This window comes from Achroia grisella, unplaced genomic scaffold (assembly GCF_030625045.1).
Source record: "Achroia grisella isolate CSIRO2021 unplaced genomic scaffold, CSIRO_AGI_Agris_v1 utg1920, whole genome shotgun sequence".
In the NCBI taxonomy this organism is placed as follows: Eukaryota; Metazoa; Arthropoda; class Insecta; order Lepidoptera; family Pyralidae; genus Achroia; species Achroia grisella.
Window position 1 is genome coordinate 55,821 of NW_026712695.1, and position 19,337 is coordinate 75,157.

Consider the following 19,337-nt stretch of genomic DNA (forward strand, 5'->3'; position numbering starts at 1 on the left):
ACTAACAAAATAAATCGAACACGAATCAAATAGTCGTTCTTGAGTTTTAACGAGACTAACAAACATAGTTTAATGTATTTAAGATAATTCAAATTCTCTCTTTACATACTCTTTTCAGAACTGAATCTGAAGCTTGATTTTTGTAACATAAATTACAATAAATTTTACAGAAAATCTATTATTTTCTCTTTTAATATTAATATAAAGACAACTGTATGTTTTAACAACCTTCAGAGGACTTTTTTTTCCTATTACTTTCTTGAACTTTTGATTTGTTTGAAAAAGTGATAGAAAAAAAATTGTTTTTGTTTCGAATTGTCGGCAATAGAAGTAATTTTCTATTAGCGAAACACTTCAGAAGTTTGATACTGCTATATTTATCGGTACTGTTTGGAATTCTCGCGAACAAACTCCCGTTGTCCCATCTGTGGCATTTATCAGCCGAGAGTTTATTCATCGTCCATTTATTCGCTCGGCTTTTGGTCGGCTCAGGCAGCTCAAGTTGCCCGCTGAGTGCACAAGCGTGTTGGAAACTCAGAGTCTGTCCCAACTTTGTTTCCACTAGATCGCACAATACTTGAGGACTTCACTTAAAATATCTGATCAACTGGAAAATAATTTTTGGCTTTGTGATCATCTGCTCACGATTATTTCAATTGAATTCTTGAAGAAATAATGTAGTAATACGTTGTTCAATATGGATTTCTTATTTCCTACGTTTTTAGGGAAAATATCATATTTCTTTCCTCTTTACATTCTATACAATTTAAATTTAATAAATCACATTTGATATAAATTACAAGATATATTAATTTGTGCATTTTGTACTTGTAAAAGTGGAAACATATAGTTTTAAAGTTTTATTCTCCTTAAATTTTATTCCCGGAAAAAATGTGCGGCCCGCTCTCCTTTACGGAGAAATCCCTAAAGGAGAGAAATAGCAATAACAATACTTGTTGCATGAACTCTGCTAATATTCAACCTTGCAATTTTTTCTATGATGTTTTTGTTGTTATTCTGCCGAGTTTGATGTATAATACAACACACTGCCTCACCTTCTATCAGTAGTCGAACTCCTCACAATAAAATACTTTGCATTTATGAGTATTGAGTATGTCTAATTGTATTGGTCTTGGTGTTTATGTGAGTATATTTAAATATGTCCCTCACTTGTCTAGCTGTATTTAGTTTGTGGAGTTTTAGAACTAGATGATTTTGATGATATGTCTGTTTCTATTTTCTTTATTTCTAGTACTACAAATAACATCAAAACGTATTTAGTTTACGGCAATATTTAATGTGCAGTGTTTAATAATTCACGAACTAGACTACAACTATAAAATTCCGCTCTAGAAGGTCAACCCTCATTATCTGTGACGGCAATGTCGGTATTATAGTTTATTTACATAAATCACACCGTTAGTTTATAAACCTACATAAATATTTACACATATTTTGAACTGTTATTTTTCTTTGTTACAGCTAGTACGAACTTAGTGGGCAAATTCACGCAGAGCGTCCGTCGGATAGTTCAAGATGTCAAAGACGAGGGCACTTCTAGTGAGTATAATTCCATTTATCCATTCTTCGACACTTTTTTCTTAGATTAACACAAATACCTAGAATTGCCCTTAAAATGTCATTAAAATTTCTGTGTCCAAATAGTATCTGATTCTCCCAATGTCACCCGTATCCAATAGCGACGACGGGGCGTATATGTATAATAACTGTGACGTACTGTTATGCCCGAGCCCAGTACAAAGAAAATGCTGAGCCTGAATAATTCCCGATTTACATCGTTATATAAAAACAGTTTAGACAGTTAGTCAAATCAGTCCGCGTCGATAACTCATTGCACTTGCACCTACATAGTTTGGGATAAGTTTGTTAATATAATAACTTGTGAAACCACATTTTCGAAATAAACTATCTGAAATCAAGTGACTTTTGTGTTGTGTTTTAAAAAGGTTTTTTTTTAAAAAACCAAACGGGGTCAGCCGCCTAACATTGGTGTCAGAAGTGGGATGCTGTGAAAAGATCTCAGGCAGAGATTCACAGCATCAATCGGACTGATACCCCGTAACGAATTTGGCCGACTGTTAGTCTCCACCCCTCGTGTGTGAGCCAGCGCCCCGCAACCACGTCACCTGGGTCGACAGTAAGCCTCAGATCATAAAATCTGAGCCTGCACCCCAACGCTTCAGAAGTTCAGCATTACACCCTGTCTACCAAAACCTGGGACCACATCGATCACCGGCTGCCAGGTCCATTGCAACATCGTGTTCGTGTACCCAGAGCCATACAACACCACGTGTGACGGACTCCACGTGTCACCAGATCAGAAGATATGATAATCATCATAACCCTCCTGTAAGTGCTTTGTGATACTACTATTTCTATATCAGTGAAGTGCCAGTTTAGTGATAATCACGTAATTCAAACCGAACATTACTATTATTAATACTAGATTCTATATAACTGAAACATTTATCTAATATAACCTTATAAAATGACCACTAAATCGGAGGCCAGTGAGAAAGCAGAGAGGGTGACACTGAGCGTATTAACGAAATTCATAAAGGCCTACAGCGGCGATCGTGAGTCCCTCCCTGCTTTCCTCACAAATTGTGAGAGTGCAATTTCTTTAGCTGCCCCTGAGCAACAGAATATATTATGCAAGTATATAATATCACAATTAGAAAGCAAAGCCCAAACGGCTTGTAGTCTTAAGACATTTAAAAACTGGTTAGAATTGAAAGATTTCTTAAGGGTCACGTTCGGCGAGAAAAAGCACTCCACACATTTACTAATCGAACTCCAGGGTTGTAAACAATTACCATCTGAGACTGTAACTCAGTACTCTCTCCGAATCGAAGCCTGTTTAACAAAAATTCAATCGGACATATACTATTCCTGTACTAACAACGACGAGTTACCTGGTAGAGTGGCTGCTATGGAAGAATTAACTTTAAATACATTTATGCTAGGTCTTAATCCTAACTTTAGTTACATTGTGCGGTGTAGGAATCCCAAAACTCTAGGTAAGGCGATTATGCAAGCTACGGAGGAAGAAAAATTATATAATTTAACAAGAGCATCCAACAAAACGCCTAAATATTGCTCTCATTGTAAAAAACAAGGTCATGTAGTTTCAGAGTGCTATTTCAAAAATAGGGATACCAGGATATCCCCATCTTACAAAACTCATCACGTTAATAATTCAAAGATCTATAATTTACATAAACCCATTTCATGTGCATATTGTAAACATATAGGCCACAGCATTAATGAATGTCGCAAGAGACAGTACAATATGCAGCGTCGCCAGAATGAAGGCCAAACGCAACGCGATACGGATTCCCAGGCAGGTGTCAGGCACTATCCCGGAACCGCGCGTGGGAATGTGTCCGGTAACACAAATGCAGTTAATTATTGCGAAATCGATAACGAAAATATTTCAAGTGAAAATTTAAACTAAAATGGACTTCGGTTCCGTGCCGATCGAATTCCTATCATAGGCATCAAGGGCACTACTAAATCTTATACTATATCTCAAAAACCACTGAATCTTAATACTAAATCTTTTACTACATCTCAAAAACCACTGAATCTTACAAATACTAAATCTTTTACTACATCTCAAAAACCACTGAATCTTACAAATACTAAATCTTTTACTACATCTCAAAAACCACTGAATCTTACAAATACTAAATCTTTTACTACATCTCAAAAACCACTGAATCTTACAAATACTAAATCTTTTACTACACCTCAAAAACTACCGAATCTTATCAATACTAAATTTTTTTCTACACCTCGAAACCCACTGAATTTTATAAATACTAAATCTTTTACTAAAACCCAAAACTCACAGAATCTTATGAACGCTGAACCTTATACGAAATCTCATTACAAATCTGAAAAACCACTGAATCCTACGAATTCTAAACTTTGTAAAAATTCATATACTACGCGTCGCTCTGAATCTTATTCTAATCCCCAAATATCATCGAATCGTACACGAACCTACGCTGAAATCTGTGCCAATTCACACTCATTAAAATTACCAATACCTCTGACTAATACATCTTACACAAAGCCTTCTACCATATCTGAATCCTATTTAAATAAAGAAAGTACCAAATCTTGCACTGACCTCACCAATAAAAGTAAAACTCAAAATCTAATAAATAAAAAACATATTACTATTTCTGAGATTACAAGGCCACAAAACTTAACTAATATAGACTCGCTTAAACAAATTTGTAATACTAAATCTCACGAATATTCCGATGAAACTAAACCAATACCCATGTACGAAATAATTATTAATAAAATAACCTTGCCTCATACTTATTTACAATCAACTTACTCTGATAAACCTTTATGTTTCCTCATCGACACCGGTGCGAGTGTCAGTATTATCAAACAATCAAGCCTAAATAAGCAACCTGAACTTTCACGCGAAATTATAAAATTAAAAGGTATAAATTACACTGAATCCTATTGTAAAACTCTAGGCACATTTCAAATGGATTTTATTTTAACCGATTCCCTTAGTATTACCTACAAATTACATGTAATAAAAAATGATATAAACCTGGAATATGACGGTATTATCGGCAGTGATTTTTTAGGATATTACAAGGTCAATATTGATTACTATTCTAACTCTATGTGTTTACGAGAACAAATACTACCTATTAATTTCAAACAACCAAGCTATATTATACCGGCGCGAAGCGAAGCCGTGATTGAATGCACTGTATCAAATGACTCATCACAGTTACCAAATCTACGTGAAGCTCTCGTACTAGACCATACTATTTCGGAAGGTGTCTATGTTTCTAATTGTATAGTAACACTTAAACTTAACAATCGCGTAAATGTCTCCATTTTAAATACCACTGAATCTGACATCCAAATAAAAAACTACTCTGTTTCCCTTACTCCATTAGACGAAACTCTATCTAAACCTCTAGAGTCATCTACAAATATCTACAACATACAGACATCTGACATCACCTACTCTGATAGGATAGATAAAGTACTAAGTCAGATTAGACACACTCATTTAAATTCCGAAGAAAAGGATATTTTACTCGATTGCTGCGCACAATACGCAGACATATTTTACCTCGATGGAGATAAGCTAACCGCAACTAATGCCTTAAAACATTCCATTAATACTGGGAATGCTCCCCCTATTCATGTTAAAGCTTACCGCTTCCCCGAATGCCACAAGGACGAGGTAGAAACTCAAATAAAAAAAATGTTAGAACAAAATATCATTAAACCATCGGTTTCCCCTTGGAATGCCCCTGTCTGGGTTGTCCCAAAAAAGATAGATGCCTCTGGAAAACGTAAATGGCGAATTGTAATCGATTACAGACGTCTAAATGACGTCACTGTCAATGAAATATATCCAATTCCTCTTATAACTGACATATTAGATCAACTTGGTCATTCTAAATATTTTACAACGCTAGATCTCGCGAGTGGATTTCATCAGATATTTTTAAATCCTGAAGATGCCGAAAAAACAGGTTTCACAGTAACCACTAACAAAACGTCCGGACATTTTGAATTTAACCGAATGCCCTTCGGGTTGAAAAACGCACCCAGTACCTTCCAACGGCTTATGAATACCGTCCTTTCTGGCCTTCAAGGTCTACACTGTTATATCTATTTAGACGACTGTATCTTATATAGTTTTGACCTCGAGTCACATATACAAAAATTAAAGTTAGTCTTCGACAGATTCCGTCAATTTAATTTGAAATTACAGCCCGATAAATGCGAGTTTTTACGCCGCGAAGTTTCATATTTGGGTCACATCATCACCGATAAAGGTGTCTCTCCGAATCCTGATAAAGTCAAGGCTGTTACTACTTATCCAACCCCTAAAAATCCTAAGGAGATTAAATCATTCCTTGGCCTAGTCGGTTATTACCGACGTTTTATAGAAAATTTCTCGAAAATTACTAAACCTCTTACTCTATTATTGAAAAAAGATGTCGAATTTCACTGGACTACAGAACAAGAACAAGCTTTCAATCTATTAAAAGAAAAACTCACTTCCGCACCTTTGCTCCAGTATCCTAATTTTAATGAGCCATTCATATTGACGACTGATGCATCCAACTATGCCGTAGGAGCGGTTCTATCCCAAGGGATCGTAGGTCAGGATAAACCCATTGCTTACGCTTCCCGTACTTTAAACAAAGCGGAAGGAAACTACTCCACCACGGAGAAAGAACTTCTTGCCATTATATTCGGTGTGAAGACATTCCGCCCCTATCTATATGGACACAAGTTCAAGGTCATTACAGACCATCGACCACTAGTGTGGTTATTTAATGTTAAAGACCCTGGCAGTAGACTAATTCGCTGGCATCTCAAATTAGAAGAATACGATTACGAAATTATATATAAACAAGGCCGCCTAAATTCCAATGCCGATGCACTGTCTCGAATTCCTATGCACGCGCTGAATTCTGCAAATAAATTACACAAAGATACTTACGAAAAATATTTTAAACTACAATTTACAAATTCTATTTCCAATAATACTGAAATCGAAGAACACTCCGAAAGTCTACATTCTTCTAAACTTAATTTAATTGCATGTCCCACATCTCTAGATTTTGATAATTCGATGCCATACTGTCGACAAATATTGTCTCAAATAGAGAACAGCGCTGACGTGTTAGCAGCTGAACGCGAAGTTCACACGGTGCACTCGATTAAATATAATAATAAAACGTACTATTTCTTATATACAAAAGTTCATCATTATCAGGAAACTCCTTATCGCATTATTTATAATTTATTAATGAAACTTAGAGACGAAATTTTATCCGAAAATATCGGTGCCACTGAACTTGCTATATCAGATTTCACTGAACCTTTTTCTAAACTATCTTATACTAAAATCTATAATATAATTGCATTCGTGTTTCATAATACCAACTTAAAAATACATATATATAAAAACACGCTCATATACCCATCTCCGCCCGAAATCTCAAAAATCCTCCAAGAGAATCATGGTACTCCTATTGCTGGGCACCCCGGCATTAAAAGAATGCTAAATCGTATAAAAAACAAATATTACTGGAAATCAATGCGATCTGACATAGAACAATTTGTAAAATCTTGCCAAGTCTGTCAACTAAATAAGCCTTTGAGATGCAGTAATAAGGCTCCAATGGAAATAACATCCACTAGTACTAAACCCTTCGAGAGACTCGCCCTCGATATAGTAGGAACTCTTTCCGAATCCGGTATCCAAAAATTTAAATACATACTAACTTTACAAGACGACTTAACTAAATTCTCTAGTGCTTATCCTATGATTACCTCCACCACAGAAGAAATTGCTGGTAACCTTGTACATTTTATGTCCCTCTTCGGATTTCCCAAAACTATTTTAACCGATCAAGGCACTCCCTTTACATCTGAACTATTCAAACAAGTGACCAATATTTGTAAAATAAAATCTATATTTTCCACTCCGTATCATCCCCAAACAAATGGTGCCCTTGAACGTAGCTATGCTACACTGAAAGAATACTTAAAGTCTTTCGTTAACGAAAACCAAAATGATTGGCACTGCTATTTATTCACAGCTATACTAGCTTATAATACCACTCCCCATACAACGACTCAATTTACACCATTCGAACTACTCTACGGACACAAACCTTCAATACCAAGTTCGTTATACGAAACCAACGATAATAATACATATCAGGAGTATATAAGAGCTCTCCAATATCGCATGAAACTATCTCGAAAAAAGGCTATAGAATATATAGAGGGAAGTAAACTATCTTCGATAAATTATTATGACAGATCATCCCGAATTACTAATTATAAAATCGGAGATATGGTATACCTAAAACACCATCATCGCCTACGCAAGGCCCTATCACCAATATGGAAGGGCCCTTACAAAATAATTAAACTAAACGGCAGTCACAACGTGACATTATCAGTAGGACGTAGATACATAAAGTACCATGTAAATGAAATCAAACCGGCTCATCCTTAAAGTAACAAATTCTTCTTTATTATTTCAGGCTGTGGCCTCCAATTTGCCACACAGAAGCGGTAATAAACCCAATCATTCATAGTCCAGGAATATACTTCGATGCACAGAATCCAGTTTATTTTTATAATGACTATTGGAAAATAATAACCCACGTAGACATAGTATCCATTCAACCTCGTCTAAAATCATTAACTAAATATGTAGACGACACATTTAATATGTGTATACGAGCACAGCTCTTTAAACCTTAAATCGTAGATTGTAACGATATACTGAACCCCGTCAAAGTTTTATTGAGATCAAATGCTATTAAATTTCAATCCTTATCGCATATTATATCTACTAATTCATCAATCAGAATAAACAAGCGGTCACTCGAGTTCGGCGGCGAAATTCTTAAATTCTTTTTCGGTACTCTGGATGCTGACGATGCTAGAAAGTATGATGCCGCGATCTCAACATGTCAACAAGACGAGACGCAAATACTCAATCTCATGAAAGATAACATACACGTTGTCCAATCGTCAATAAATGCTTTCAATTCATCTATATATAAACTCAATGATAACGAAGAAAAGCTAAATCATCAAATAAATTTAATGAACAGCATGTTCTCAAATTACTCTAATTATAATAATGCACTCGAAAACATATTTAGATTGAATAGCTACATTAATATAATCGAAAGCTCTCTATTAACATTATCAAATATCCTTGATTCTATCCTTAATTCTATTCTATTTTCTAAAATTAATATTCTACATCCTTCTGTAATAAGTCCTATGAACTTATTAACAGAATTGGAAAAACACTCCGGTTCCATAAATAAAAAATTAGATTTCCCAATAACTCTTAACATAAATAATATTCACACAATAATCGACATATCTAAACTAACTTCTTATTATTATAACAACAAAATCATCTTCATTATACAAATTCCTCTTATCTCTCCGATTAAGTACAATGTTTATAAATGCATCCCATTACCAACTCCGCACGATGTGAACCGACCGTCAACATTTGCTTTAATTCACCCTACCAAATCATATTTAGCCGTAACGGATGATAGACTGAGTTACAGTTCTTTCGATGACATAAATAATTGTAATAACGTAAATAATCTATATTTCATATGTCCTTACCTATCTACATTTTCTACAATATATAATCCAATTTGTGAAACTCGACTACTTACTGATGTAAACTTAAAATTGCCTACAGATTGTAATTATAAATTAATATATGGACACATAGATATATGGCAAAATATTAATAATAACAGGTGGATCTATGTCCAGTCGGAACCTACCAAATTATCAATAAAATGTGATAACGAAATTAAAGATACTCAGTTGTCCGGTACAGGTGTACTCACCTTACCAGCCAATTGTGTCGCCTTTTGTAAAACTATTCAATTAACGCCTAGTTCCACGAATCTAATCTCTATTCAAAGTCAATTAGATATAAATTTCGACATTACATTAGACGATTGTTGTAAAAGAGACATATTCAATGACTCCGTGCATCTATTATCACCGATCTCTTTAACTAATATTAATTTAGAATCTCTTCGTCATGCCTCACATAAATTAGATAACTTAGAAAAGGAAATCAATAAAATACAAGCTCAACCTCACATAATTAAATATGGCTCTTATTACTCAACCTTTACATATATTTTAATTGTAACAATGTTTTTCTCCTGTATTTATAAATTATTTCATTTTCATAAAAATAAAAGAAATCAACAACGTGCATCAGATAATTGTTGCATACAAATATTTAATCATTGTTGTACTCAAACTATTGATTCTAAATCAAATCAAAGCATAGAATTGAATGAAATGTCAAACGACCAAATATCTATAAGGTCTGCACCAGATTATCAGAGCTATCAAAGAGGTATCCTCACTACACGCAAGGCAGCCTCTAGCAGAAATATTCTTAACAATTAAGTTTAATATATTTTAAGTTCAATACTGAATTAATTTTAGATATGTAATGTTTAAAGAATTTTATAATTAAATATTAGTTTGTATTTTTTTAATACTTGTTCTAGAATACTACCTATAAGAATTGACTCTGTCTATAGTTTTAATAACCATTATTTTGTATAACTCATTTTAACATTCTTTATTGTTTTGTAATTTCGTTATTATAACATTATCCTTATTGATGACTTACTTTATAATTAATGATTATCCATATTTTGTAAAACAAATTTATCCCATTTCATCTTTAACTTCGATCATCTCAAGAGATGACCTTCGTCTTAAGGAGGGAGGTGTTATGCCCGAGCCCAGTACAAAGAAAATGCTGAGCCTGAATAATTCCCGATTTACATCGTTATATAAAAACAGTTTAGACTTAGTCAAGTCAGTCCGCGTCGATAACTCATTTCACTTGCACCTACACAGCTTGGGATAAGTTTGTTAATATAATAACTTGTGAAACCAGATTTTCGAAATAAACTATCTGAAATCAAGTGACTTTTGTGTTGTGTTTTAAAAAGGTTTTTTTTTAAAAAACCAAACGGGGTCAGCCGCCTAACAGTACATAAAAAATGTAATCTCACTACTAAGCTAGTATATATAATATATTTTTTATATAATCATTACAACTCATTGGTATCCCACTGCTGGAGACGTATTCGAAGATATGATATATGTATGATGTATTCTTAGTTATAGACCTCCGAAATGACAACGCAATAGAGGTACTACGGGCATCACGTGACGACGTCACACGATCCGTGGCGCTCCGTAGCGATAATTGCCACTTACCACTAAGTACCTACCGTCAGCTTATTTGCCATTCTAGTTACGTTAAAAAGGGTATTTTATTATCATTATACATATTAAAGAAGCGGCTAACACGTAAAAAACAAACGTTTAATTTTGCCGACAATACCAGTTAGGTCGTTTTTATATATAAATTTTGTATTTATGCATGTATGGATAATATTAAAGAATTACAAGTGAAAAAGAAATCGAATGAAGTTGAGACGGTTCACTATTTGGAGCATTATCGGTACAGTATCCGTTTACTGGGCTATAAACGCTCTCTTTATCAGAGATATCACATCACGCACGTTGTCGACCCTGAAGAAATCTTATTACGCCCTTTTGAAGAACCATGCCTCTGGGGAAAACCTCGGCATGGAGCTCATTTCACAACCTGAGCGTTCGCTAGAGGAAACTCCCTTGAAATCGCACTGTACGTGATAATTTACGTTGTCACATTAGTTTGTTGGTGAAAACTTTTCAAAGAAAACTAAAAGAAATACCATTATGTACCAATTTGTGACAGAATGAGGTTCTGGATACTATAGTATTGGAGCGAGAGTTGTGAATATTATTTTACATTCTGCTATTACTGTTATTGTTTGTTTAGTTGAAATAAGTTTGTTTAATTGATGGGACACCACAATGTTTGGATATGAGGAATACCAAGGACGTTACTTGGCGATAGGATATCATGAGTGAACATCGTTGATGATAGCCGATGATTGGTAATTTCCATTAGCTAGTTTGCTCTTCCTGATACTTATTGAAATATTATTACCAGGCGGGCAGACAAAGGAAGAGGTGATCGAAACGAATGAGAGGCTTCGGGCGGTACGAGTAAGACTCGATGAGAACTATGACACGGCGAAGAAGGCACTCGTAACCTTGATGGCGCGGTACAGCGAATCGAAATCCCAGAGGAATGTGTTCACCAGATATCCTATGCTGAAGGCCATGATTAAGGTAAAGACAACTATTTTTTATTTACAGATCTACTGTACATTTTTTTGAGTTTTAAGTGATATGAATAAACTGTTGGAAGCAAACTGCTGAAAACATTCCTAAAACTTAGTAGAGCTATTAAGACGTCTACGGATAACAATTGTACAAAGTTACTTTCACAATTATATTGTCATATCATCTGATCTGTGATATTGTTAAGGTATTTGTACGAGTATAGTTGTAAGGTGGAAATAATACCTACCACCGCACCGTTCTAAAGATATTACATAGTCACGAGATATATTAGGCCGGAGTAATGTCTAGTTAGCATTGTTACTAATTTAGAGTATATTAAGGTTCAGGGAATCAGGTTGACCACTCCACAATGGTTGGTTAGGTTAATCAGCTTAGGGTTAGGATTAGGATAAGTGACCGGATTTCCACCTCTTATCGTTCCTCTTCAGGATATATTAGGTATATTGAAAGGTATATTTTTTATTTACTTCTTATTTCATTCTTGGATATTTTGACCATAGTGATACATTATACGTGATTGATAACTAAAATCTACGAGCAATCTAAGTTCACCCTTCAAGTTGAAATTTAGGTAAATAATTGAATTCCAGAGTACATGATTTAGAATACATGATAAAATTATGGAACTATTGCTATACCAAATACATTATATATGTCAAATTAAATTTAGTAGTCACAAAGCGTGTCATGTTGTATTGTAGGTTTCATGAATACCTAAGTAATGGCAAAGGCGAGCGAATGTTCCAGAACCTAGTTAAATTATCCTCTGTTTGCCACGGGCTTCGCAGTAATTACATTGCGAAATTAAGCACAGCCCATAATAGCTATTTTCAAGAAGCGTCGCTTGTAGATAAAGTTAGTTAATCTTTGGTAGGCATAGTATTTATTAATTAAATATACAAAGATAATTAATTCCTCTTTACATAGATATAAAACATATAATACAAAGTCGCCGACATTGTCTAAACGCTTAAATCTTTTAAATTATATACCTAACTAATTTTAATTCGTCAATAGGATACTAGATAGATAGATCTCAGAGAAGACAAGTACCTACCACGCAGTTCACAATGTATTTAGCTATGTCTATAGGCGAAACCTTTTCATCGATTAGGTATATATCATATAATATCAGTTTAATAAAAATAATCTAACAAGCTTGTAATATTGTATAAAGGTTTTTTTATATAACGTAAGTAATCATATTGTTTGTCAATTATTTTAGATATATTTATTACCTAAACAATAAAAAATCTTATTTACTCCCATACTAACGAGAACCGACAAAAAGTTCCAGTCTAATCTAACTAGTTTTCTTCTGGACAGCTATAATTGTGTGAAAACATTCTAACTTAGTTAACAATCTCGCGAGGTGCGTACGTGCTCGACGATTCTCGTCCTTATTGTAAACGAGTCACGTAAACGACCCTCCCTATTCAGCACTCTGCTGAATTTCTGGCCTGTCATTATATCTGTTGTGCTTTGAATGAAAAAGTAAAATATAAAAAAAACAGTTTGATTGCTTTCAAGAATTTTTAAAAAGGATTTTAAAAGGATTCAGTTCGGAATTAGCCCATTAAGAAGTTATTCTTTTCAAATTAGATATTTAACTCTATCAATATGGTACAACACAATACTAACAAATTATATTGCTCTCGTTTACGAAAACCTTTTTCCTGTATCGTTTATGATGCTTTCCTTAACTCCTCCTGTGAGCAGTTTAGGCGAATATTCTTCGCAGACCGTTATTTATTTCATATTTTTATTATCACGGAATTATTAATATTTCCTTATTTAAATAAAATTAAAATTGACCAATACTACAATTAAACGTTAATAACACGTTAAACATTATAAATAAAATGTTCTGCATTAAATAATAATCTCAGGACAATTTACACAGTGCCATCTAGACCCAAGTTAAGCTAGATAAAGCTTGTGTTATGGGTACTAGATAACTGATACAAATACACAGATATATTATCTTTAATAAATACATAGAACACATCCAAACCGATACAAACAATCATACTCATGAATATAAAAGTTTGTGCAATGTGAGGAATCGAGGCCGCGACCAAGTAAGGCGGTGTGCTAAACCGCTAGACCACCGAGGTCGCCAAGCTATGAATCAACCTGTAAATAAAATTAAACGTAACATAATTTTTTAATTAAATCTATTATAAGATCTAATTAAAATAATATAATTACTATCAAGCACATTTTGAGCTTATATTTGCGTACCTTTTATACAAATTAATTCACAGAATATATTATATCTGAATAGCATATAGGACTTTAATGCTGTCAAAACGTTTTGTGTTTCGTTTCGCATGCCGGTTTACTTATTAATAAATAACTTTTCCACTCTCGTTGTAAATAACCAAACGGTTTTCGGGGTTGAATATTATTTACAGCGTCCGCTGAAACCCGGTCACGTCTGCTTATTGTGTCGTGTGGTGTTGCCAAGCGGAAAGGTTTCTCCGTGTGTAGGGTTGCCAATATTCAAGATCCACTTTCAGGAGAAGACAACTGTAATTATGAAAAATAAAGATATATAGAACATAATTATAGAAATATATAAAATGTTGAAACACCTATACCTATATAATTGTATATAGATATAAAATTATGTTCAGACTAATTATGTTTATTACTGCCTCTGCTTCTTAAAGGTATTTAACAATATATAATAATTTCAAAAAATATATTTTTTACATATATATACACTTTGATATTGACATCCTTAACGCGTACGCGATATAACGATTTTTTTCACAAGTTGGTTTATATTATCATATCTAAGATTTCATACGGATCCCTAATGTTTTTGAAAATATTAAATTAATATTAATTTAAAGTCATCATAGATCATGTAGAAGTATTCCTATCCTTCCTCTTTATAATATTAGTAAGGATCACCTGTATTAATGGAGTCGGTTGAAAAGCGGAAGCCATTTTTATCTTTTCGACAATAAAACTCTGTGTTGGCTCTGTTATTGAAATAAGTGTAAATATAAAAATACGAGTAAATAATTATATAATAACTCGAAAACTATTACTTGATAAATTATAGTTTATATAAAAAAACGGATACACAATACAGCAATTTTTCACAAACACGCTAAATAGTAACACAACAACATTGTGTCATTTTATATATTTTTTCTATATCTCGATTCTTCTTCTAACTTGAAGTTGGTTCTGTAAAATTTAAAATGTGTTTTACCGTCCTATAAAAAAAAATGCTGAATCGTTCGCAACATAGTGCTTCACGTAACGAAATTTCACATAATGTAATTAAACATGTTGCATTTCGATCTCCGAAATAATGTCAAATGTCAGCCAACCATTACCGCACACGTCCTCGGATGGATGATCAAAGCTCACCAGTAATTGTAAATCGATAGATACAATCGGCACGACTAGTGCTGTCTCACGACTCGATCAATCACCTTTTACTCAATCATTTACGAGTCTTCACGACATTGGCAACAGAACGTGAAACCAAATCGTAAATCCGATAAATAGGAGTCTTTGTATTCATCATAAAAACATATTTTTAAACTACTTACCAATATTACAACTACACATGAAGCATATTATACGCAACCCAATATATTTTACAACTCATATTATTAAGCTAATAAATGGGAAGTGAGTGGACTGCATAATAAAATAGGTTTTTATCTAATAAATAGCTATTCATCCCAATATTTCTCAGTTATCATTAGGCATATGTTCACCAAGATTCTAGGTTAATATAGGCTAGGACAGATTCTAAAACAACGTACCGTCAAAGAATGAAAGAATTTTAGAAATACGTACACATTGGTTAATGCAATGAACTGAATGAATAGTAAGTGTTAAAGGTTTAAATAGATAATAAGTGTGAAACAATAGTGTTTGCATTCAACGCCAATAGATGGCGCTGTAACAAAATTGAAACGCGCTAATGTTTCGTTTTATTGATTTCTCATATGTTATTTGTAATATTTTTTGTAGCTGTACCTGTATTTGAAACCGACCAATAAACCTTATATACACGAGTAGTGTTTTGGTTTATAGTACCCTTAGGACCTTGTGGTTTTAACATGGTTCAATGATATGAAATGAACTCATGGATTATTAACTAAAGGTAGGTACTGTAGAATTACTGTAATACTCGTATACACAGAAATTAAACAAATATAAATCCGTGCTAATTAATTCGACGTAGTATAACTAATTAGCATTGAGTAAGTACACCGACAATGTGACAAATTGCAAATCCCTAGAAAGCATTGTGCAAGTAATCCAACTGATCTTTTAATCAAGATTAACATACCCCCAAGGAGGAACTCATAAATATGCAATTTATTCAAAGAAAGCCACTTAGTTTCTTATACATACAACCCATTAGTGTAGAGGCATGCAAAGTAAATGTATTACAGTTTTTCAAAGATCTGGGGAGGGATAAGATTATTAGTAGTTGGGACTACCTTGTCAGGTTGATCGCTGATATGATAAAGAGAAAGTCATGTCAATTAGCCCATTATACGAATTCGCTACGATGGGCTAATAATAAAGCAAATTGACCTGACTTCATCCCTATCACGTTAGCGGCCGACCTGATATGGTACAATGCCAGTATCTTCTGTGGGCACCATATATCATATCATAAACATCCATTAAAAAAATGTCAGCGTACAAATTTTTATTAGGAATTTTATAGGCTTATATATTAATTTTAGATTATTTTTCTATAATAATTTTCATTTATATATTCCTTACAATATGTTCTACCAAAAACCGACTACTAATAAGAGTAAAAATTTATTAATAGACATTTTCTATTAGTCTGTGTAGAATTTTACGTAACCCCACTGACCTTTTTGGTCGTATTCTTGAAATTAACAACAATTGTCGTATTATATTAAAAATTATTTATTTTATTTTTGATAAAAATAAATATCTAGTATTACCTTGAATAAAAAAAAGTCAGCGTGTGTATTTTATATATTTCTTATTATCGATTAGAGCAAAACACATTATTTAAAAAAACTATTAAAGGGAAACACTTAACGAATTTTCATATGTTAGTTACAGGATTTGATTCGGGTTTTTACAAAACTTTGCATACGCATTACACGTTAATAAAATATTATTTAGGCGAAGTCGGGCCGATCCGCTTCTTAACCTTACTAATATTATAAGGCAGAAGTTTGTGAGTGTGGATGGACAGATGGATATTAATGAAACTTTACAATATTATACCTTATACATCAGAAGAGAACACATAGACCATAAATTTCACCTGACTGAAACCACCAGCACAGCTAGTCATAAAATAAATTGACTCGACTCTATTTATTACATAAATTTAATAAAACTCAATAAAACTGTTACTACCTCACAAAATAAAGAAAGAAACAGACAAAATCGTAAAAAAGCGCTCACAGTTGTTCATTTTGTTTGCCTAACCCCTTGAAGATTGTCGGAAAAACTTCCTTCTATAGAATTATACGTTGCTGGATGCTAATATTGTCTCAAGTGTATCTTAAATTAAAACCGAAAAAAAAGCGTTATAAAAGTATATTTGTGCACAAAAAAATAATTACAGTCTCTTTTGTTCTCATAGCAAGGTTTCTGTCCTGTTCTGTTATTATCATAAACAAATTTCCTATACAATACGCTAAAAACGACAGAAAAACCTGTATAACCATGCTCTAAACAAATAATACACTTCATTTTTGCACCCAGAGCTCGTTTCCGCAAGCAATTATCGACGTATAACAGTATAGAAACAAATTTATTTTTAAGGCTTATGTTCATGTAGAATTCGGTTCACGTATTCCTATAACTTCGTATAATTTCAAATCAAATTAAAAATCTTTACTAAAATTAAAATTAATTATTCAAGTAGGACATTTTAGCCGCTTATGAATGTCAAGTTTTTTGTATCAATATTATTTGTGTATGTGTTTTGTACCCTATTTGAAATAATAAAAGCCAATGTAACCTGTTTATTTAATAAATGTGAGAAAAAAAAGGTAATTAATATTGTCTAAAAATATTACAACAGTTTCCTATCTCATTTGTTTATAAAACTATAAGCATGTTTACATATACAGCTTCACTTTTGTTCAATTAACAATTGAAATAAAACTCAATTATACATTTCACTGCTAGACCAGTTAGATAAATACAAAACAAGAAGATATATACTACAATTGAATTTCAAATATTATTCTATAAGAAGCATTTCTCTTTTAAAAATAAAGACTTTCGTGTAACTAATGTCATTTGCTTAACCAAAGAATTTTATTGTTATTTTATTAAGACAAGCAGTCGGCGCGAAGAAGGTCTTTATCTACTGGAACTGGCTGTAGTCCAGGAAAACTTATCCACTTTAAGTCATGAATGAATGCAAGCCGTTCCGTGGTAGTCGAGGTTCAGTTGAACTGACTGTGTAAGATTAGTCCCCGACTACTACTTAATTTGAAAAGCACAATGCTCTCCGTATTTTTTTTGTTTTTAATGTTTTTTAATGTAATTTAATTTATGTTTACTTTTTAATGTATTTTAATTTAATTCTATGTTTTATGTGTTGTTGTATTTGTCTTTTTGTGCTAGTGCCAATATTATACTAGTAAATATAACTAGACAGATATTTATACACAGTCCTCGCTTTGTTAATTCCGCTGGGTGATTTTCCCACCCGTTTTTGCCACGGGTCGACTGAAAATTCTACTGAAACATACATTCATTGAACTGTAATATTGTTTATATGAAGTAGATGTTACAGGCTAGATGGGGACTACATTATAATGTGTATAAATTTATATTTTGTAGTGGTAAACAAATAAAAAAGGTTTATGTTCTAATTTCAATGTCATATCCACAATCATCTTTTCGTCACAAATACTTGAACTAAGTTACTGAATCTACTAAGTAGCTACTGTTTCTGTTTGAAGTCTTGATAATATCAGTGGTTCTGTACCTACCTTATGCAAGGGTTACCTCTTTCCATCAATGGACGGTTATTTTGTAGCGATAGTACGAAAATAAAACATTTGTAAAGCCTGTCCTGGGTTAGATAGATACATAAAAACGCTAACTGCAATGATTTATAAATTCCTCTTGGCTTCCTGTGTGTCTTTTATGAGTTCAAAAAATATAAAAGAGTTCCATTATGAGTTACGTAAAATACAGTTTTCCTGCGAAAGTTAGTGACGATATAAACGCCGACTAATAGGCGGCGTTGAGGACAAAGGAACAGTTTCCAACTCAGTTCGATCATAATAACAACAAGCCTTGTTACAAATGTTACCAGTTTGAGTAGAGCTGGCTTTAAACTTTACCTGTTACCGGCTCGTTTGTGATAAAAATGAGCGATTTTCCCAGATTCTACTGTCCTAGGATATAGTTACTTAGAACTCACTATACCTATAAAGTTGCTTTGTTCCGATCCATTTAATTAATTATTATAATTTTGAGTATATATAACAATTTTGAGTTTAGTATCAGTA

At 33.2% G+C, this 19,337-nt stretch overlaps 1 protein-coding gene across 1 annotated transcript in view; it reads left to right on the top strand.

Moving 5' to 3' along the window:
- The window catches only part of LOC131841716 (uncharacterized), a 71,423-nt gene that overhangs the window by 42,808 nt on the left and 9,278 nt on the right, over positions 1-19,337 (top strand). The window contains exons 2-3 of the mRNA XM_059190033.1: positions 1,483-1,560; positions 11,630-11,811. Of these exons, the coding sequence (XP_059046016.1) occupies positions 1,483-1,560; positions 11,630-11,811 (260 nt within the window). The remainder of the gene's footprint in view (positions 1-1,482; positions 1,561-11,629; positions 11,812-19,337) is intronic.